Genomic DNA, 23,363 nt, shown 5'->3' with positions numbered 1-23,363 from the left:
GAAAACAGACCTTTTCATCCTAGTTGTTACAGTTATTCCATCTTTCAATGCAATGGTATTATTAAAAGTTCAAAATTCATTGTTTAAATTTTGAACCAGCCTGGTGTGTTGACTTCATGGCTCCTATCGTACCATTTTGGGTCATAATACGAAGCCTAGGCCTGCTTTTATTTATTTTTTTTTCCGCCCGCCCGCTCCATTATTTTTCTAGAAAAATCCGTTAACCAAGAAATTAAATTGGTGTGGCCTTATCTTCCACATTGTTATTGTTTACTCAGACTTTGCAGTTCAAATGGGACTGCCGCCAATAACCGAAATCGGACCAGCTCTCAAAGGATTCAAGGATGTCAAAGCTGGCGATGTTCTTAAACTGCTGGCTAAAGTTGGACTTACAGACTTACAGAAGACACTTCAAGGTGCTCTGGACATGTTAGAGGTATGTATTTATTGAATACAATTTTTTACATTTCACCCATACTATAGTATGGGGAAAATGCATTGAATTTGTTTTCCCTCATGTTTCTCCTTCTTCTCCTGCCATTTCGTTAAATGGATTCAATTTCTTCTTTTTTGGGCCAAATAACGTGAAATTTGATAGCACTGATGAATTTTCATTTTAAAGTGGACACAATATATACAATGTATACACTATATTTAGCATATTTTGTATGTCATTCATTCAGATTCTATGATATGTATAATACAAAACCTACTTATTGCTAATTATAGATGTAATAAATCACTATCTGATCCTTAATCTGTGTTATTTTCAAGCATGTATCAGAAACCGTTTTTTAATTGCATAGGGAGAGATTGATGGAATTGGCCACTGATTCCAAAGCATAACTTAACAGTCCTTGTGCATTGTAAAATGGTGTCAGCTTGGTCACTTAACATGTAAGTCAATAAGTAAGGGCAGTCTATAATAAATTGTGAAATGGGTGGAAATTTTGTGGAAATCGTGACGTCTTGTCACCATGTCTCAGAAGGCCACTTTTTCTCGGGCCCCAGACTTTGACTGTATCTTAGGCCAAAAAAGCATGTAGTTACTTAAGCAACTGGATATGATTCTAGAAAATTTGTCAATTTAACTGTAATTTTCTTTTGGCGTACATGTGTGTCTTATTGTGTGGATGTCTAACCTTCACCATATGACTGTATCTTCCTCTATAGGACCTATTAGGTGGAGGCAGATGTGTCGCAACAGAAACAATAGATGACAAATCAATGAAACTGGCATTGGCGGTGAGAGGAAAAGAAATAAATGGCTCTCGTGCGGTTCGAATCGCGAAGTACAAGGCTCCCGATGATGGTAATTTTGTTTACACTAACAAACTCTGTTGTATGTCCAATTCATTCATTCATCCATTTTTTTCATTATACATGTATATTCATATATATTATGCAGTGGCTTTCTGATGTTTTGAAATTAACCTTCAAGCTACACATGTATGCATCCAGGTTTTTTTTAGATCATTACTCAGAATTGTGACGTCCGGGGTGAATCAAAAGTGGCTGAAAGGTTGCCATCACAGTTCAGAGAGGGTTGATGGGCCCTGATGTAACGTTTTTTATACCCCTCACAAAGTAATCCTTATTCAGCTTCACATCCAAATTTCATACCATGTCAAGTGTAACTGTTGGACACTTTACTAAAACTTAGGTTTGTGTTTTTCAGCGTGTTTCCATCTACACGAAAGTCTGCCTGGAGGGGTGGCGTGTTCGTTTAAGCACGGCTGTAACGAAGTACGGTGCTGTGTTGAGCTCGTCTTTGTCGTTATCCGTCGGGTTTTCGAAGCAAAAGTCCACCTAGACCCCTGTACCACTCTTTTCACCCTGAACATTGGACCATTTGAAAGAACCTGGAATATGACAAAAGTTAGAGTAGGTGAGTATTTCATTTCATTTGTACAGGTTATGATGTACAGTGTATTTTATTTGCTAACTACAAATTAAAAAATTAAATATAATACATGGTAGTGCAATGCTGTGAGTAATAGTCAAGTAATATCATACATTGTATAGGTTACAAAGTTTGCCAAAATGACAAAAAAGCCTAACATAATTTGTCTAACATAAGTTTTCAAAGTGAATTTTATATTTCTGTAAGGCAAAAGGGTTCGACTTAAATAATTTTTAGAAGTCAGAGTCATTATGATATGCCTTTACCTGATAATGGAATTCTCATCTTAACTCTTTATATTTTTTTTTTCATCTTCAGCGGAAAAATATGGTGGGCCTCTTGTATCCAACCTAGGAGTTATGGATCCAGTGTCAGTCTCTTTCCGATACGTCATCCTCAAAACTTATAGAAACAATCTTTTTACTTTTGATCTGGATGTGTCGGTGTGTAACAAACTGAAATGCCAGGAGTGGACAACAGTCTTCAAACAATTAACATTTGATCTGAATAAAGGCGCAGAGTTTTGCGAATCTCTGAGATCAGGCTCGAAAGCAGCTGCACCAACTACTAGAGCTGCATTAGGTACGAAGCCTTTTACATAGTTACTTTAACTTTATTGCACGAAAATTGCACATGGTCATTGCACATGACAATTGCACGACAATTACACGACATTGTAGAATACAACTGTAATGGCAATAGCCAACACAAAAGGCTCTATAGCTAGTTGATACGTAGTTCTTACCGGTATCTTTAGTATACAGTGTGTGAAACACTCATGTTGCCAAGTACAGCTCAATAAGTACATTAAGTGTAACAGTCACAGTTGTAAACCCTTATCCTGCTGGCATTCCTGGCACAATGTTTTGCAATAATTTCATGTCTTAATTAGATCATAGACCCCCAACTTTTTTTGCCTGCAGTGGCATAGTTACTTCCACATTCGTTGCGTTTCGCTGCGGTGTGATGCGTTGCAGGAGAAATACCCCCAAATCGTACCTATACAGGGTGCTATTATTACAGTAACTGTATGTGCAGAACAACAATTGTGCTCCGCAGGACAAGGGTTTTAAAAACAGTTACTAATTATGAAATGAACGGTCTAAGGTATGTGAACAAGGAGTATGAGAGTTCAAAATGTTTATGCCTTACAACCAACATAACTTTTTTTTTTAAAGCTATGCAATGATTACAAGAATTAAAATTGTACATTGTGCTAGTTACAGAGTACCAAATGTACAGTGTAAAGGATAAATATGGTCAAAGTTGAAGAATACGTGGCTCTATTATGTTTTATTCAATCTGAAGCAGACTTTTTTTCCTTCTCATTTAGACATGGCTGCCCTAAAAGGAAAGACGCTTCAACAAATCAAGGAACTGGTGGAAATAAAGAATGTTGACGGGGTTAACATGGCCGCTCTCATGACGGATCTCCGCACAGCGTATCTGGAACTGGTGAGTGCAATTCTCATTACTTGTTGATATGCCAATGTCAGTAGTTGACAGTAGTTGAACAGTGTCTTCTGAAGCAGACAGTACCTTAGACCTTAGATCCTCCCGAAACTATTGTTGCATTGGTTGACTAGTAGTTCTGACAGAACTTCTCCAGGTTCTGTTTTGGGCGCAGCAGACATGTCTTCTTGTGTATCGAACCCCAGTTTTGGACAGTTCTGCGGAGGGTAGTTCTAGGTCTACCCCTCGGGTATTTCCCCCCTGGTTTCCAGTCCATGGCTATTCTAGCTGTTCTGTTGTTTGTGAGCCTCCATGCACACGTGACCTGCGAACCTCAACTGATACTCTACTGACACATGCAATTGCTGACAGTAGCATGTCAGCAATTGCATGTTTCAGTACAGTCAAAATTTTAGTAACTGTCACTATTAAGAGATCAGTCCATGGCTATTCTAGCTGTTCTGTTGTTTGTGAGCCTCCACACGTGACCTGCGAACCTCAACTGACACTCTACTGACTACATGTTTCAGTACAGTCAAAATTTTAGTAACCGTCACTACTAAGAGATCAGTCATAATAATTCTTAATAATAGTGATAAAGCATTTAGTACTTAATGATTTTTACGTAAATTGATTGTATATTGAATTTGATGTATCCTTTAGTTATTCTTTAGCTACTGGTTCAGTGCATAAAACCATCATCATGATGATTGCTTTGAGCAATGAGTTAGATAATGCAAAGGTTAGGTGTAACAAGTTGTTCGGTGTAATGTAGCCGGCTGCCACCACACCACTTGCCTGCAAAGCTGGTGTTATGTGTTACACCAAGGGATGGTTATACCCAGTCCGGCTATGCAGATAGTCACAGTACCAGGAATTTTTACACAAAGTCATCCATCAAAAGTTCTTCTTTAGCTGATTTGGGGCACAAAACCATGATTGTCACCATTGATCTCTGTTCTTACAGGTTATGTTGGCGATGAACAACATTCTTGGAAAACTGGCTTCTGGACAGTTTAACAGCTTTGACGTGTGCATGCGCGGAGAGAAATTGTTTGGTCCAAACGACAAGCAGTTCTTGAGGCTTGAATTCAATTTCATGGTTGGACCAATTCCTCTGAAATTCAGTAAGCAAATGCAGTTAGCTTATTATTACAATTAGTTTCATTCTACATTTATTGTTTGCGTTGAATGTTTTAAAAGTAACAGACACACACGTTACTGTACGTGTAAAACAAAAACGTGGATTGTGCTTGCTAGAGGGATTGCCATGCTTTCACGACAGATGATTTTAATAATGTCTGGCTTACAATGTACATAATATGAATCTAAGCTATTCACAGTTAGATAGTTGAACTTGCTGTATTACATTTAATGCTTATTTTGCATCCCTACGTTTGATTGAATTAGCAACATTGTACATGTATGACTAATAGTCTGGTAGTATACATGACATTGTGTACGTGCTTTCATATTGTGTTATTTATTATAGCAACTGTTGCACATAACAATGCACATGTGCCCATAAATTTGCAATCTTGCATCCCTATAACGCACAATATAGATGTTCCTGTGATGATTCCTACATGTACATCGTGCTAAAGCTTAACATTGTTCTCTGTTGACAGTTTTTATCGCAGGAGGAACTTGGTCATTGAAAGCTGGGGTCAATCTCTGTTTCATGACTATGAAAGCCACGGTAAGATGATCTGTTCCTTCCACCATTGCAATGATCTATTTTTTTTATGATGACTATACTATCTATATGTTTTAAATGCTGGTTAATTTTGTACTTAGAGCTTTATTTAAGGCACTCATCAAAGTGATTGCAGGGCCGCAGTAAAACTGGATTTTAAAATTCAATTTTTGTATAAAATTGCATGCCGATTACACAAAGAGTGTTTTGACTGCGAACACGAAAAAACAGCTCTTCACAACACTCCGTCCGGAGGTCCTGACCTCCTTCACGGAGTAATAAAAATAAGAACAGGCCTGGGCATCCTATTATGGCCCAAGATGGTATGATACTGGAGCCAGGAAGTCAACACACCAGGCTGGTTCAAAATTTAAACAATGAATTTTGAACTTTTAATGATACCATAATCGAAAGATGGAATAACTCTAACAACTAGGGTGAAAAGGACTGTTTTCGGATGTTCAGGGTAAAATATGAGCATTTTGCAGTTGATTCTGAATTTTTATTTTTATTTGCAAATCAGAAAAAAATGAAGCGTGCGAATCCGTTAACCAAGACATTAAATTGGTGTGGCCTTAACCAGCCAGTCAAATTTTACCAACCTGAAAAAAGCTATTCACAAATTGTATGTCTACCTTAGGGAACGGCCACCCCTCAGCTTGGGGCTTATGTGTCTGGAGAACTTTCCATCAACCTCTTCCTCTTCACGGGCTGGGCTGAAGTTGATTGGTTATCTACTGACAACCAAGTTCCTACAAGGCAGAGGTTGGCTTCAGCAAGTTTCCCCTGGATATTGCGTAAGGCATTCATTCTTTACTCATCTGGTACCTGTGGTTTTACTATCAACCATTTCAGATTTTGGGTGACAGATTTTTGAGCAAGATTGACTTTCTTGTGTTGTGAAATACCAAAACCCAACAATAGAGAAGTTAGACTACATGTAAGTTCAAGGAAACCACAATGCGAAATGATTCTACATTGTATTGTCCAATGTCCGTACTACAATCTTTGTAAATTCCTGTTTATTCCTCCTAGAGTCTGTAGTGAATTACCAACTTTCACATACTGTAGAAGTATATGCATTTAAACCACAGCACACAGGGCAGGCGCCTACTCATTTTTGAAAGGTGGAATGGGGTTCTTTTTGGTGGTACATGTACATCAATTTGTTTTGGCAACCAGCTGCATGGCTTCAAATGCTGGCTGTATGTCATTCTTTAAAACAACTTTTTTATTCCTCTTTTTCAGTGTTCGAATGGATCTTGAGTTCATACCTCTCCGACTGGAACTCCACGTCATCCTGAAATTGACCATAAACCTTCTGTTTACACAAATCGAGGAGGTCATCATCCAAGAGTTGCTGTGGTCATATCAGACTCCAACCATCACAGCAAACATCTTCAACACCTTCAGCAAGGAGAAGGACGAGTCACCTCCTGAATTCAAGAGTTACTCTGCACCGGTTGGTACTCCACTCCCTCACTCACTCACTCCCTCACTCACTCACTCACTCACTCACTCACTCACTCACTCACTCACTCACTCACGCACTCACGCACTCACTCACTCACTCACTCACTCACTCACTCACTCACGCACTCACGCACTCACGCACTCACGCACTCACTTACTGTCCGGTAGTATGCACCATATTCTACCCTTTTAGGAAGGGAGCACTTTTACGAAGCTGGATAGAAGGAATTACAAATTTAAAGTATAATTCTTTATTTATTAGAGACATTCACTCTATGCTGATGTATTTATTTAGATATATTGTGCTACATTCCTGTGAAGGAGCACTGTTGCTAAAATACATTTTATACATAGTATATGTATGCCCAGAAAAGTTACATTAAACACTATATCTTAGTACATATACATTGTACATGTAGTTCAACATACAATGTATTTGCAAAAGCCTATCTCTGTGTGATTGACCCTCAATGTTACAGTTACTGACTAAGGTTATGCAATATTTTCAAACGTTAATTTTCCCAATGACATCCTTCAGCAACCCGCAAGCGGTGTGGCAAGACGAGCGCCTGCATCAAGTCACTGCACGGTGTACCAGGTTAAAGAGCGCGACTACACCGAGCCGGCGTTCCAGCTGGCCATTGCCGTGGATGATGACAAAAGCGAGGTGGAAGTAAAGTACTGCATCGGCAAGTTTCAAGGAGGATGTGACTTGGCCTTGGACAACGACTTGGGTGGCCCATCGTCCATTGTTGATCAGGTAAAAATCAAATGAAAGATTATCTGTGTTAGTAAAATCTGTTAAAACATTGTTGCCAGCCACCTTGTCAATTTGTAAAACAGTGACAATATCTGCTATGGGCTATAATAGGTTTTGTGTTCAATGCATTTCATGTCAATATTGCAATAATTTAACCTGATCCACTTGTGGTTTGTTTCTGCAGGTTCTACCCGAGCGTATCCCCCTGTTCTTCACCGTCAAAGCTACCAATTCAGCAGGCGCTACGGCCAGTGTGACCTGCGGACTGGACTTCTATGACATGACCCCTCCCGCAGGCAGGGTAAACCCAGATTTTCTCACCACCAGTAACCCCCAACGTGTTAAAGGCTACTGGGATGGCAGTGGATGAAACACCTCTGGTGGAGAAAAAGGTTAGCAATGTATCTTCTTTTGATTGGTTGGTTGGTTGGTTGGTTGGTTGGTTGCTTGGTTGGTTGCTTGGTTGATTGATTGATTGATTGATTGATTGATTGATTGATTGATTGATTGATTGATTGATTGATTGATTGATTGATTGATTGATTGATTGGTTGGTTGGTTGGTTGATTGATTTGATTGATTGGTTGATTGTTTGATTGATTGATTGATAGCATTAATGAATTGTTACAATTGATCAGCAGCATGACAATATTTTTATTGAAGAAAAAGTATTTTATTTGGCCGATGTTTTGATAACCATCTGTCACCTTCCTCAGAGCAATTCTGAGAGCATAGTGCAGCAAAGGTGACACTGGTAATAATCTCTTCTTTCGAGCTGCTTTATTCAGTGACTTACCAACCTGATGAAACTTATTCACGAATGTTGTCTGTTTGTTTTCAAATATATAGGAGGGCATTGGCTTTGGCCGTGGAATCTTTGGTGACCAGACCTTCCCGTGGGCAGATGTTCAAGACGAGACAGACCTGGGGAGATCTGCAATAGTAGCAAAGAACAGTGATCCAAACGCTGAGCTTGTCGCTCTTACCAAGTTCACATCTCCTCAGCTTGGCAAGCTGATGTCCAAACCAATCCAAGTTGCAGAGGGATACACGAGTCCTGGGAAATGTGCCGCGGACTGCTTGGCGCTTCCGCCGCTGGTGTGCTACAGCTTCAACTACGACTATGGCGAGAGTGGGAAGTGTGAGCTCTTGCAGGAAGTAGAAGGCTATGGAGTGCTGCTGCATGTCGTACGTAAACCAGTTATCTCTCCTTGAGTAAGCCTGTGTCATAGTCTGCTACATAATGCCACTGCAGTCTCAACAGAGCCTAAAAGGAGCCTAAACCAGTCCTACATTTTGTACACCACTTTAAAATTTGCTCTGTACCCTCTTGGGCCTACATGTATAAGTTACCTACATACATTATGTCAATTTTGGACCTACCACCACCTAAAGCAATGGAGTTTCTGGGGGTCGAGCTGGCCCAAGCTGCAGTCAGTTCTTTGTGTATACAAGTCAAGAACTAACATCATAACAAATGTGACATATCATCCATTCATGTCTTCTTGAGTCATTTTGTTCCCTGCAAATCCACAAACACATGTACTTAGTACATGTACAATAACTCTTGGCTGAGAAGTGAAGAAAAGGAATAATATACTGAATTTTAAACCTAAGAGATAGTGAAATGAAAACAACTGAATTCTGTCTTTTTTCCACAGGCTGGGCATTACCACTATTTTGAACGACTGGGGATTGGCAAGGCTGTTACTTTTGATCACAGGGATCTTGAGTTGGAGCACAACCAGATGTACTACTTCAACTACCATCTGAAAAATGACCTTGGTAAGTGTTAAAGTCTCTACTTTTTAGTTTTTTATAAATCATATTTTACACTATGTTGATCACAGATGCATCTTATGATATTTTTATTTGAATTCACATGACAATTGCCTTCTCAGCAGGCTTTACAACTTGGGCTTTTTTTAGTCTTTGTAATGCACTTTTTTCTTTTTTTTCGTATCACTTGTATCAATTTTTTTGTACCAGCCATTCTACTTTTGGCCCAGTGTGGAGGCAAAAGAATCTTGTTACAAGCACATTCAGATACAGACACATTAGAAAGGCTCCCCAAAAAGTCCAGTTTTAGAGCTGCTATGAATAAGGAGGCTATGTTTACAAGGCAGTAATAATAAAGGGTAAAATGGTCTGCCCTAATGTGTATTTGGCGAGATAATTCCTGGTCAGGTGCAATAACCACCGAATAAACCACCAAGTGAGCGTAGCGTATGATAAAGCACAATACGTTTTTTATAGATAGTACACACTACAAGTCTTAATACTACTGTTAGTGTCCTGTCCCTCATAATATGGTACGGTCCAAAAAGTGGTGGGTTATTCTAATAACCGACCACTTTTGAGGTTACGGCCTGATAACCCATGGGAAATGGAGCCTTCTGATCATGTTTTGTCAACTTCTTCTGGCTATATCATATGATACTAAATGGGAATGTTAACAGACTTTAATCTTTCGATTTTTCGATCTCTCAATGTTTTTAGGCTACAGCAGTATCCTGACCTCTCGACCGGTGAAGGTTGACTTTACCCCAGTCAGCCCCGGACCCATACAGAATGCACACTATGATGAAACTGTCAAGGAGCCGTGTCATGAACTTCTCCCTGACAAGTGGGAGAACAGATGTGTGGATGAATCGAACCTGCCAAACCACAGGTAAGCAGTCCAATATTGTATCATTCAATAAAAAAAAAATAATGTGCATGAGGCTAACTTCAAGATATTTGCACCAATATATAGTATTAGTCTGTTTTTTTATGAATGTTTTGCTTTCTCGAATTTTCTTCAAGAAGGATTGCACCAACATCTAAGACAGTGCCCTAAATTTGTTTAAGAATTTAAAAAATTGTTTAAGAGCTTAGGAATCCTTATTTTAGTCCATCAGTGACCTTCAGCAGAGTCTTTTGATCATTTTTTTTATCAGTGTGCATCCGCGGATCCAGAAATTTGTGAACGGGGGGGCGCACCACCTGACGTGGCCGAAGGCCACGTAAGCGCTGCGCGTCAGGAAGCCCCCCTCTCGTTGGGGGGGGTTTGGGGGGCCTCCCCCAGAAAATTTTTAAAATTGAGAGTCTCTCTGGTGCATTTTAGAGTCATTTCTGAGCAAAAAAACAACGAACTAATACTGATGTTTTCAATACATTCATGTGCCTGTCGGTACATTTTACGACTGAGAAAATAGAATATTGCAAATGCATCTATGTTTGGGACGACCTTATTTCACGAAACGGGGCAAATAAAGAGTTCGCGATGGATTTTAGTTAGCGAAAAAAAGAACCAAATACAAAAGGAAATGCCGCCTCTTTATAGACCTGATCACTTAAATCATTTTCCGATCGCGGGGAACGCGCGGTCACAACATCGCAGCACTCAAATACACTAACGGATAACACTAATAACATGTGAAGTAACGGCCGTGGAGACGGAGCGCCGCGCACGTGTTTACCATTTTTAAGACTTCCCAAAATTTTAAGGAGAATACTAAATTCCTGAGCGCCGGGTGTCAGCGGAAGACACACATTGATTGAATGGGGCCACCGTTCCTACTGCAACTTGCTGAATGAACCACGGAAAAGTTAGCTCGGCGTAGTTAATCAAAAATTCAATTGACCGCCCATCGGAGAGCAACGATTTATCGAGACGGAGAAGTGAGCCTGTGCTACCGAATTTAAAATTTGATGCAAACCAAACGAGAACGAGGGGCTACTGGGACTTACAATTCTGAACGGGAACGAGCAAAATGGTTTCAAAAAATATCTCGTAAACCACTGCTTATGTCACAAAATCAACACTTCCCGGCATGGAAAGCTTCTCGTCGCTGGGACGTTCCCACGTGTTGCCAAGACGACGGCACGTTCTGATCAGACAGAGCGGCGTCACGCCCTCAGCAGCACGAGCATGGGCCCCGCCCACCGGGCGGGCGGTAGAAGATTTCAAAGCGTTGTTGTAGCAAACCGTGCCGTGTACATTTACCCCGCATTTTCACTTTGTACCGCTGGCTGGTATAGTCCCGCTACAAAATAATTTTCCTGCAACATTTATTAGGATTTAAAGAGATTTGTGATACGAAATGAAAAGATTTCTGTCAACCGAACCTTTGTAACGGCACGGCATGGATATAATCTTAAAAGATTTCTGTGTTAACTAGCCGAAAGTGCATTAGAACTGTCCATCAGTTGAGGCAAAACTGCCATGTTATATTCATGGTACGTTACGACGACCAAGAACGTTCACGGCTTGCAGACCATTTTAAATCTTACCAACCCTCTTAGAACTGTGTTTACTCTTACGGGGGTATTTATTTTCGGCCGTTGTTCCACTGAGATCCGCTGGCTGGCGAACTTTCCCGTCGGCATGACCTACGAGCACCGGGCGTCTTTGCGCTCGGGACGTGAGTGACCTAGTACATTTTCTTACCGTGCGTCTGAGTCTTGTTTTACTGCAACGTCGTGTCAATATGGACGATAGATGGGAGGCACAAAGGCTAGGGATTCACAGTAGTGTGTTAACAAGTAAACAATAATCGAGTCTAGGCGTGGTGGGGCGTGCCCGCTAATCATGTCATAGTGTAAAATCTGGATTTTAACACGTGCGCGGCGCGCCGTCGCCCCAGCTCTGTACTTCTACAGTCCGTGATACGTGTCCGGGAAGAACTGGTCGTAACCATAGGCTTCCTTTCTATTCTTTGTGTTATGTTTTTTCTGCGATTTTGTGTTTGGCCAGTCGTCTAAATTTTTTTTGCCCGGTCGAACGGGGGGGGTCGCGCGCCGGGTGCGCCCCCCTCTGGATCCGCGGGTGGTGTGTTTGCAGTTGTACATGTAATTCATGATCAGCTTGCTGTATTGGTGACAGTATTTTGCATACGTCTGCTAGAAAAGTATAATTTTGTAAATATTCTTGACCTTTTGCCTTGCACTTTATGTAACATTATGTAATGATACCTTCCTTATGTAATATTGTTAACAACATGGCGTAGATTGATTCTAATCTTTTATCCAGTCTGTATTAATGTTGGACACATTCCTTCAAAGGTACATCATTGATGGAGAGGGGTCTGCCACTGTTTTCAACGGCCACACTCCATTTGAAGACCTTCTGTACACACGTGCCAACCAGTATGTGTCGGGTAAGTCAACTCTGATATTTGTGTTAATTTTGGGACACAAATACATTGTAGGATAGGATTATCTTGAATCTTTGTGGAATTTTGTAGCATGCAGGAATAAGCAAGAAATGTACACTCAGTCAGTTACACTGTCACATTTTTGGACATTTTGTATAAATTTTGTTCTTATATCATTTTAACTTTACTACCATTTTTGTTTCAGTTCAGTTTATTACGATACCCTTTAGCCCGTTAGTGCTAATCTTCCAGGGCTCATTACACATTACACACACAGTACAAACATACACATTTACATACACGTTGAGGTCACACGTCAGACAAGGTACTAATTATAGCTAAAATCATTGAACAAGCAAATTATCGGCTAAGTGTAAAACTAATATTACCATTACTAAAAGATTTCAATATAACAACTATCATCATAATTAAAACCATTAAGTTGCATACATATACAATAATTATTGTTGGTTTGTCTGTTTGTTCTGCAGCAAACTGGGATGGTTTCCATGACAATGAAACAGGGATCTATGGCTACACCTGGTCTGTGGGAACAGAGAAGTGTTTGGAGAACATCCATCCTCACAAGGACCCCCATGGTCACCTGTTTGATGAGTCAGAATGGACACATACTGGACTGGCTCACCCTCTGGACCTCCCTGGTACAATTTGTAGATGTTTCATTTACATAGACTGGAACTCGTTGCCACCAAGCACAGTAGGGGCATCATCACTAGAAAGCTCTGCAATTAAATGTGCAAAGATTGAGTGTAACAAGTCGTTCGGTGTGATATAGCTAGCTGCTGCTGCCCCGCATGCCTGCAAAGCTGGTGTGTTACACAGAAGGGCGGTTATACCGGCTATACTGATACAGATACAGATACATGATGTACATGCTACATCTCAAAGAACCAAATTTAAGCCTGTCACACATAGTACTCGGGTTAAAAACATTTTAGCTGCCAAGTCTCTTTTGTCTTGTCTTGTGCAATGGGCCAAAGAGACTCAGCAGGTAAGAAAAGTTGGCTATGGCCTCCCAACCCTCTCCAGACCATGGTATATATTATATATATAAACTTTGGTGAATCAAAGTCGGGAAAGTCATATTCTGCTTGGATAAGACACATGTAAGAGAACTTTTGGAGCTTTTTATTTTTATTTACTTCGATTTTCACCACAAAACAAAGCTTATAAGAAACAATTCTGCAGATCCAGCACAAATGTGACAGCACATGCAGCTAGTTGGAATACCTGTAAGATAGATTCTAGGCAACTACATTGAACCATCCCAACATAGACCTTGGTTGGAGAGTAGTTGTGAGCAAAGTCATGGGAAGGTCCTTTCTGATGAGACCATGCTCTTTTGATTGAGATTTCTTTCACCACATTTACCTATAGTAACTTACTTGTATTACTACTTATTTTTTAATCTGGCGATCACCCGAGATCTTTATCAGGTACAGATTCATGATTGTACAGATAAAGATTCATGTACAGATATACAGATATAGATATTCCAAGTATGATGACCGTGTCAGTCCTTACACCTGAGTGAGGAGGGTTGACTCGGTAGCCTTTAAGTTAGGAGTCTTAATACTAACACAGCTGTAACTTGCTGTTACAGATGCACTTTACTTTGTGACTGTCCGTGGCATAAACAAAGTTGAGTACGGCGGACCACTTGCTACAACCGTTTGCCACTCAGTTCCATATGCCATCGACAACACGGAGCCTTTCATCAATGAAGTGCATGAAATGTTGTACAATGACCAGACCTACGTCATATCAGCATCATACAATGTCAGGTATGACTAACTTTATTCAATTCATAGAAAATGTTAGGAAGACTTGCAGAAGATCAAGAGTTGCTAATTTCCGTAACTTTCTGTGTTCTCTGGCCATTAAAAAATATGGACCTTTTTGGTTTGGAGGAGAAGAGGAAACAACATGTTTACCGAATATGTTTTACAGTGATCCCCTTTCTGGTATTGAGCTGATGCACATCGGACTTGGCAAGAGTAAAAGGGACACGTACCTCCTGGATTGGTTCCTGTATGAGGACACCGAAAAATGTAACTTCACCTTCCAGATCCCAGATGGTGTGCCAACCTGGTTACGTATCCGTGCAGTCAACCATGGTAATGTATCATACATCAATACTCACTGAACTTTATTGTCAATAGATATAGGGAATATTTTCCTCATCAATAGGCCACACCAATTTAATTTCTTGGTTAACCAGTTTCCAAATGTTATGTCAGAAAAGGTACAGGCAAAATTCTGATGCAACATTGACATTTATTATTAGTCAATAATCCAAAGAAAACCGTAAAAAAAATTGTGGTTTTGCGCAGATGCACTACGTTCTGCCAACGTGCTGAAATTAGCCAATGTATTCTTCAGTATCTTAATATTCTGATGTCTGATCTTTGCAGTTGATCTGCGAACCACCGGTCACGGCCCGTACCCAATCATGATCGACATGACACACCCTCTGGCTGGCGAAATTTACGATGGGAAAAGTCACGGGCGACAAGTGAACTACACGGCCACTCAGAATGAGTACTGCTCCAACTGGGACAACTTCCAGGATCCAGACACGGGCATAGGTAAAGTGTTCGTCATTTATTATGGCTGTGATGAAACATATTGTTTTCCCTTATGTTTCTTCTCCTCCTGCTACATTGTATTTAGTCATTTATTCATTTTTGGGCCAAATAACAAGAAATTTGGCATGAAGGTAGAGTGGCGAAATACCCCCAGATGTTGTTTTTTTCATTTTCTGGATACAGGCTTTTAAAAGTATATATGAATCAGTTTTTTTTTACCATTTCAGGCAAAAAATATACATTTTGGGATCTGGAGCCCTGATATTAAATCTGAATGACCATAAAACTTGTTAACAGATGAATATTCATCACTGGAGGATCACATTACTTTCCTTCATAGTTATGGGCCTCTCCTTGGTGCTGAATTCATAGTCTTTTGTATGGAAGAGATTGTATCATGTATAATGATACATTCAGTTTGTGACATTTAATTCCATTTTCTGTCAGACTATAAATAATGTGATAAGGTCATTATACAAAATAATGTACCTTGACTGGTAGTTTTAGGAGCAAACCATTACTATTTGTCATTGTCCTAACAACCGATTAATTCACCATGAAAAATAACTTGTCTATGAAGTTCATGGGATGTTATCTAAATGCTCTTAGACTACCATTTAGATTTTTGAAAGATGTTTGGTAGTAAAGCTTCCTTTGCCTTGATGAAGATTACATTTTTGTAGATATGTAGCTTATGACTTACAAAAGAAAACTGTTACTAAAGCAACTACTAGATAGATTTTGTCAGGTGTTTCAAGTAGCTTTTCATCAGTGACTGAGTAATTGAACCGGCTGTTTTACCTATCAGTGTCCAAGATTTGTTTAAGATAAATGACAAGTTTCTCAGTGTAAGTGAGTCGTATGATTATTTATTCAAATACATTCTTTCTTTTCCCAGCTGACTACTTGTGGGGTGTAGGATCATCTCCCGGAGACGATGATATTGTGGAGTTCAAACGTCTTAACCACTTTGTCTTTTTGCACTGCGACAACTCCGTGAACCTAACTCACAATGCAACATACTATTCAACACTGTATGCTTTCAACCGAGGGCATAAACGTCTCAATGTATCAGCAACCACAGTAGGAAGTAAGCAATATTCTGTGTACAGTATAGATTAAACAATTTGAAATTGTTTCAGAATCTATTTCTTTGACATTTTCTTCTATTATTAAATAACCATGTCTGAAAGTTTGATCACGATACATTGACTTTTCAATGGTATTGATATTGTAATTGTACAGCATGTATTGAATAATTATGATATGTTAGTCAGGAATGCTCACTCTCATGGAAAAGGCAATTCTGTATCGTGGACATATCTTTTTAACCACAACTGGAATTTTGACTGATATTGTAATAATTGTATTCATATATTATGATAAATATTGTACAGTGTATATATCGTGTATAATCATAATAGTCCAAAATGCCCAATCTCATACAAAAGTAAAATATCAAGTCTGATTGTTGGCATTTTTCTATTTCTCAGTAATGGTGGACCTTACCCCACCTGTGGGTGGATTTCTGGAGGATGGAGATGTTGTGGGAGAGGACATTACCTTCTCCTCAGACCCTGCTACTGTGGCCGGACACTGGGGAAACTTCTCAGACCCAGAGTCTGGCTTAAAGGACTACACCATCTCGGTGGTCAGGAAATCAAAGAACCAAGGAGCTAACATGAGTATGCTTTTCATGTGTATCATTCTTAACAAATTGTGTTTCTAGCGCTAGGATAACACAAGTTGATAACTCACTCACTCACTGCACGGCTTAGCGTCCGTTGTTCCCCGTCATGCAAGGGTTGGACGTCGTGGGGTGTCGTTTGGGTGTAATAGCTGCTCTCCAGCTGCTTCTGTCTAGCGGGTTGGCCTTCTGCAGTTTCAAGTTTTTGACATCTTCCCTAATACTGTCTACCCATCTCTTTTTTGGACGGCCACGCGGGTTTCGTCCCTCTACGGGCATTGTCATGACCTTCCTTGGCCAGTTCTGCGGGTCCATCCTTTGCACGTGCCCATACCAGCGAAGTCTGTTGTAGCGCAAGATCTCACATAGACTGCTTACGCCTAACCTACACCTAAGCTGATCACTTGACACCCTATCAGCCAGTCTACTGGAACATATCCATCTAATCATGGCGTTGTCACATCTGTCTAGCCTTCTAAGGTCTTCCGTGGACACCGCCCAGGTCTCAGACCCATAAAGCATTACGCTTTTGACACAGGAGTTAAAAACATGATAACATTTTGACAATGTGTGTAAAACAGCTTTATAATTAAAATCAAGGCAGACACTGAAAACAAGAAAAAATGTGTATCGACCATCAATATTCCACCCAGTCTTACTAGTATATAGTATATGTACATGTACATAATTATAAGAAAATTGGACTATCAATTTCATATTCTAAAGTGCTGTACAAGGGATGTTGTTACATTTGTAGCTCCTTTTAAGTTGAGTTTCCACAAGTCACTTTCAGTACTACAGTATGTTACAATGTCCAATATAATGCTGGCAAACCATATTGAATGCCTGGTTGTTAATGCTGAGTTATGCTAAATGCAGAATATGTACAATTTCAACATAGTAGCAGGTAACAGATATAGTCTTCAATATATGGCATGTATAAAAATAAGGTTATGTAGCAAGGCATGATAGAATTGCTCTTTGTGGTAAAAGCTGTCATGTACATTGTATGTATACTACATGTACATGTATGTCATTTGATGATACATGTATTGCAATCCTTCCTGAAGTATGACCTCTTTATTTTAGCCGGAGATGAGGTCATTCACGAGAGTGAGTCGGTCGGAATGACCACGAGTTTCCGCTGGCACCATTTCCACCTTCACCAGGGAGACCAGGTGTTTGTGAACCTTGCTGTCACCAACAGGGCTCTGGGAGTAACAACCCTACAGTCAGACGGGTTTGTACTCGACCTGACTCCACCTGTCCTGAATTACCTTCGTGATGGCCTGGACCCTGACAAAGATGCACAGTATTCTGTGAGTTTTGTTTGCTAAGTTTGCTTCATCTCTAAGCAGATTATCCTGGGCAAGGGGAGTCTATATCGGCCACCTGTTTAGCCAGGATACTTTGTCTCAATTTGATACTGTCTTGCCAATTATACTGTCTTGCCAACTTGATACTGTCTTGTCAATTTGATACTGTCTTGTCAATTTGATACTGTCTTGTCAATTTGATACTGTCTTGCCAATTTGATACTGTCTTGCCAACTTGATACTGTCTTGCCAATTTGATACTGTCTTGCCAATTTGATACTGTCTTGCCAATTTGATACTGTCTTGCCAATTTGATACTGTCTTGCCAATTTGATACTGTCTTGCCAATTTGATGTAACTGTATTGCACCTGCTCGGAGATCAAAGTAACCACTTGGAATGCAAACTTTAGACATATTCTTTATGGTTCTTTTTAAGCTAACTAGTAGGAACATTTTACATTAAATCTTAGTCAAGCACGACAGAGTTGTCAGCCAACTGGAACTTTGTGGATGAAGAAACAGGAGTGTCCCACATCGAGCTACAGGCGTACCAGACATACGGAGGGACAAAGATACCATTGGGAAGCCTGTAGGTTATCCATTTATTTATTCTTTTATTTATTCTTTTTTTTTTATTTTCCTTGTTATATAATTTATAATGCAATATTATTATAGATAGATCAGAACAAATCAATACTGTAACAGTTGCTAATGGTAGGGTTCTTCAAGAAATGTTGCAGCAAATGACAGACTGAAGTACATTATGTCAATGTTACTGCTAGCTTGAACTGAGTTTGCAAAATTTCCCAAGATTTTACTTTACATCTAAAAATTTGTTGTGTATCCTTTGTATTGGAATAAAGTTTAGCATCGTACTAAGATTAATACCAACACAGACTTCCAGCATCATGCACATGATGATACTAGTACTGTCCAGATGAGTAAATGCCATTTCCCATCCTAGTGTTTCTCTTGATGGAGAGACGAAGAACTGGACGTCAACCGAACCTCTGAGTCTGAATATCGGTGCCCTCTACACCGTCAAAGTACACGCCATCAACGCAGCTGGACTAACAGCAGTTCATGAGACTGACGGTGTTCTGGTTGACCCTACACCTCCTCGGGTAACTGTGATTTTTGATTACTATATAATAATAATTCTTTGCCAAAAAAATGTACCCTATAGATTAATAAGAAATCAGAGTGGCGCTTAGATGAGTAGTGGATGTCACTCGAATTGTCCAGAAATAAATTGTAATCAACATATTTTATCCAGTAGTACATTTTGAATATTCTATGAAGAAATCAGAGATTTCAGATTTCTGAGCATTTTTATGTTCACAACAGTAAATTTTTACCACACCCACTCCCCTGTCTCATCTCCTTGATATGTGTGGTGTTAGATTGCAGATAGTCAAGGACAAAAATGCTGAGTAAAGAGACTCTTTTTACACAACCAAGTCATTTATTCAGTCGATGTTTCGGTGACCGTCTGTCACCTTCCTCAGGGCAGGTTGTGTAAAAAGAGTCTCTTTACTCAGTGTCTTACCAACCTGATGAAACTATTCACGGAAAAATGCTGATGTTGCTACACAGATGCTGTACGTCCATGCTGGAGTCCTGTCCGGAGATGAAGAGCTGACCAACGGATTCGTGGTCATCACGGACGCAGGGATCCTGACGGCCAGTTGGATGGCGGTGGATGGGGAGAGTGGAATCGATGCCTACTGGATAGGACTGGGAACTACGTCTGGTGAGTAGAAAACAGCTTCCAACACTACCATGCCAAATAGAACAAATTACAGTAACTGTAAATCACTTTATATTCACGGTAGCAAAATTTTGCAGTCTGCGGAAAATGGACAATCATAATAATAATAATCATTCTGGCATACTAATTATTACCTAAGCGAAGTCAGGATACAGACTTGATAACCTCCTGCATAATCGATAGACCTAGTTTGAAGTTTTGAAAATGTAAAGTGCCTTTCCCAAGTTCAAGGTTCAACTTGGTTACTAGCTTGGCAGGATTCGAACCCAGGACCTCTTGCCAAATGCTCTGTCATTATGCCACACAACCTTTTATAGAATTTTATATATTATCATGACTGTATTATCATGACTGTATTGTGTTATTATCAATAGCAAACATATTCTGCATTTAATTTGATACAGGAGGAGATGATGTGGTGGCATTCTATGATGCTGGTCCAGGAACAGACGTCATTCTGACAGAGCTTCCTGTCCAACTTTTTGAAAACGGGGCCCCGATCTACTACCTCTCTGTCAAGGCACAGAACGGTGCTGGGGCTTACTCTACTACAATAACAGCAAGGTAGACACCAAGTTTTGCTAACATAGTCAGAGATATTAGATACATGTATTATTATTCTGTCAAAAACATGTCTTCATTTTGTAGCTTGGGTTGTCACCAGACAATGTTTTCTCTCAAATGTTGCAATGACTTTCATATCTTCACAAACAATATTGTAGAATGGTGACCATCGATCATCCAATTTTAGTGCTATAAGCACTGTTTTTGGTCTTCCTATTAGTAAACTGATTTGTTGATTGGGATGAACTGAAATCTTATCTTGAAACTTCATCTGTATTATTAGAAGTCATTATGAAGTAAGTTTAAACTGTAATTTCCAACTCAAGAAATTGGACTTGCCCAAATTTTCAACTGTATAACTCCAGTCTTGGTCAAGAAATGAGCAATCCACCGCTTCTGTGACGTGATATATTAATTATACATACATGTATGACACATGTGACTCAGTGAGCAGTAGATCATATGTTGCAGAAAGTCTGTAGCACCACCGTCTTTGCTAAGGGACAGTTGTAATACCCTGAGTGATGTAGATCGCCTCTTTAATACCCCCTGGCAAAAAAATTCTGGTGAAAGAATTCAAATCCTTTAATAATAATAATAAAAGATAGTTATCTCAGGTTTAATTCACAACTTCTTTCCACCAGTCCAATTAAGGTTGTGCGAGCTGACGTTAGTGGACTAGTGTTTGATGGTGCTGGATCCAGCGATCTGACAGCTCCAACAACAGACATCAACTACCAGCTGGAAGCCACAACAGTTAGTCTGCAGTTTGAAGGCTACGAGAGCGCTCAACACGGCATCATTGGCTACGAGTGGGGAGTGGGGACCACTCCTGGTGCAGATGACATCCAGCCTTTCACAGACACGGGGATTGTGGCATTTGACGGTAACTACAGCGGTTTACTTCATTTCTAAGCAAAAGAGATATTGCCTTTGCCACTATGGCTGCATGAGCAAACTGACAGGTACTTCTTATTAAATAACCACTGGGCCAGTATCTGACCTGAAAACTATTCTTGTGTGATTATGACATTTCCTTTGTAAGCCTTATTTTACATGTGATTTAGACTGTAATGAATCTCAAGTTGTCCATATAATCTGACCTACCGGTAGGACTTGATCAAGGGTTGAGAAACGGGGGTAACTGTTGTTAATATTAATTTTACTCCGATGGTGGTTTTCTGTATCATTATCAGTATTTGTATAGTAGGTAGAACCACCCTTTGGCATAACACATCAGATTTGCAGGCACGCCTTGTTGACATTTGAGTGATGATGATTTGACATGGTTTTCACCCATTTCTTATTTTCACAGACAAACCTGGGAGTGGAGTTGCGCAGCTTCCACTGCCTCTCTCCTCGTCCACTCAATACTTCTCCAGCGTCCGGGCAATAACTGGAGCATTGAACATCCTAGAGTCGACATCAGATGGCTTCGGCGTCGACCAATCGGCTCCTAGCGTTTCGATCGTCTCAGTTGGCGAGGATGAGGACGATTCTGGAAACGAGAAGCCACTGGGACGTGATACAGTTTACCAGGCGATAAACGCCGGCAGCTTGGCCGCAGAATGGAACGTCGGAGACAACGAGAGCGCTATCGCCGCGGCGTGGTTTGCTATTGGGTTCACGCCGGTCAGTAGTGACCTGTACAACGTCACCAACGCAGAGAAGAGAACCAGCCTGGCAGCTGGCCTGCTGACACCCTCGGCTGATGGCACTCCAAACGTGGTCACTGTAACTGCAATGAACAATGTAAGTGTACTGTAATCTACATGTCTAGTCCTGTCATGTCAGAAGAGCAAGCCCTTTGTAATGGCCACAGGCTAGTTGAGTTTCCCTGGCTGTGTGTGTAATTGAACAGCCAGACCAATAAATAAAAATAATACTTGTGAAGGGTTTGTCACTTCAATCTGTGTTTTATGATGCTGATACAATGCTAAGCTGACAGATAAAGTGAAAAATGATCTTGAAGTGATTGTTTTTATGATGATGTCCCAATCTAACTGAGTGTCATTCTCCTTATTTTTTTGTTTGACTTCTACAGGTTGGGCTGGTAGCCTCAGATGTTTCTCCTCCGGTTGCTTTTGACGATAATCCACCAGAACGTGTGACTGTTGCATGTCCTAAGCACATATCCGGTGAAGTGGCATTCACGTGTAGCTGGGACGGCATCAATGACCAGGAGAGCGGTGTACAACATTTCATCTTCAGCATGGGCCTCAACGAAACTGACACTTCTGTCTTCAAACCCACCACTTTCTACCCACCAACAACTTCCGTCAGCATCAAAGGTGCAAGTTTGTTTGCTTTCTTTTTACATAGATTTACTGCTGTTTTTGCATTTGAATTTAGCTTGATATAAATCTATTGGTCCTGCAGATCTAAAGATTCTTACAGTATTTGACATGAAAACGCCCATCATGTAACCTACTCTCCATGGACAGGTCAGTGGGGAAGATTGTTATCTTACCTGTTTTCGCTACCCTGACAGAAAAAATGGGGCATACTAGTATATAAAAAGGTAACAATCTTCCCCACCAACCTCTGCATGTAGAATACATGTAACCCATAACCTTGATGTGGTCTTCCTGTCTTGTTAGGTGGTGACCAATAAGTAAAGTACCTCAACTTGAAAAAAATGTCTTAATCATTTTTTGAGTCAACCCTCTTCAAGGAGACCACCTGTCCAAGGAGACCACTTTTCTTTGGTCCTCTGGGTGGTCACCTTGGGTAGGATTGACTATAAATAGTCTAAGAAACTAAATATATTTTGTCCTCTCCTCTTCTAAAGACTTGAATGAGACTTTTCTGGCACATGGTACGAAACTCTACGCCACCGTGACTGCTGTGAACGGAGCCAACCTTCAGAGTATCAGCTACTCCAACGTCATTCTTGTTGATGCCACTCCACCAGTTCCCGGAGTCGTTGTTGAAGTCAGTGACAATGTGACTGACACTCTTTGCAGTACCGAAGCTGGTAGGTAGAATTATCT

At 40.3% G+C, this 23,363-nt stretch overlaps 1 protein-coding gene across 1 annotated transcript in view; it reads left to right on the top strand.

Moving 5' to 3' along the window:
- Nucleotides 1–282: 282 nt before the first annotated feature.
- LOC109465395 overlaps nucleotides 283–23,363 on the top strand; it is a 50,178-nt gene continuing 27,097 nt past the window's right edge. Inside the window, 33 exon segments of the mRNA XM_019762611.1 lie at nucleotides 283–436; nucleotides 1,174–1,312; nucleotides 1,679–1,888; nucleotides 2,222–2,485; nucleotides 3,237–3,358; nucleotides 4,323–4,482; nucleotides 4,984–5,054; nucleotides 5,692–5,757; nucleotides 5,759–5,802; nucleotides 5,804–5,848; nucleotides 6,300–6,513; nucleotides 7,063–7,284; nucleotides 7,469–7,615; nucleotides 7,617–7,676; nucleotides 8,134–8,472; nucleotides 8,946–9,069; nucleotides 9,784–9,955; nucleotides 12,331–12,425; nucleotides 12,914–13,084; nucleotides 14,047–14,227; nucleotides 14,394–14,560; nucleotides 14,858–15,031; nucleotides 15,930–16,121; nucleotides 16,525–16,716; nucleotides 17,808–18,037; nucleotides 18,506–18,624; nucleotides 19,000–19,159; nucleotides 19,632–19,788; nucleotides 20,211–20,370; nucleotides 21,015–21,256; nucleotides 21,686–22,122; nucleotides 22,415–22,661; nucleotides 23,162–23,347. Coding sequence (XP_019618170.1) covers nucleotides 293–436; nucleotides 1,174–1,312; nucleotides 1,679–1,888; nucleotides 2,222–2,485; nucleotides 3,237–3,358; nucleotides 4,323–4,482; nucleotides 4,984–5,054; nucleotides 5,692–5,757; nucleotides 5,759–5,802; nucleotides 5,804–5,848; nucleotides 6,300–6,513; nucleotides 7,063–7,284; nucleotides 7,469–7,615; nucleotides 7,617–7,676; nucleotides 8,134–8,472; nucleotides 8,946–9,069; nucleotides 9,784–9,955; nucleotides 12,331–12,425; nucleotides 12,914–13,084; nucleotides 14,047–14,227; nucleotides 14,394–14,560; nucleotides 14,858–15,031; nucleotides 15,930–16,121; nucleotides 16,525–16,716; nucleotides 17,808–18,037; nucleotides 18,506–18,624; nucleotides 19,000–19,159; nucleotides 19,632–19,788; nucleotides 20,211–20,370; nucleotides 21,015–21,256; nucleotides 21,686–22,122; nucleotides 22,415–22,661; nucleotides 23,162–23,347 — 5,653 coding nt within the window. The 5' untranslated portion in view covers nucleotides 283–292.

The sequence above is a fragment of the Branchiostoma belcheri genome, unplaced genomic scaffold (assembly GCF_001625305.1).
Source record: "Branchiostoma belcheri isolate BF01 breed outbred unplaced genomic scaffold, Haploidv18h27 scaffold15, whole genome shotgun sequence".
In the NCBI taxonomy this organism is placed as follows: domain Eukaryota; kingdom Metazoa; phylum Chordata; class Leptocardii; order Amphioxiformes; family Branchiostomatidae; genus Branchiostoma; species Branchiostoma belcheri.
This window is presented reverse-complemented; position numbering and strand designations above follow the sequence as displayed.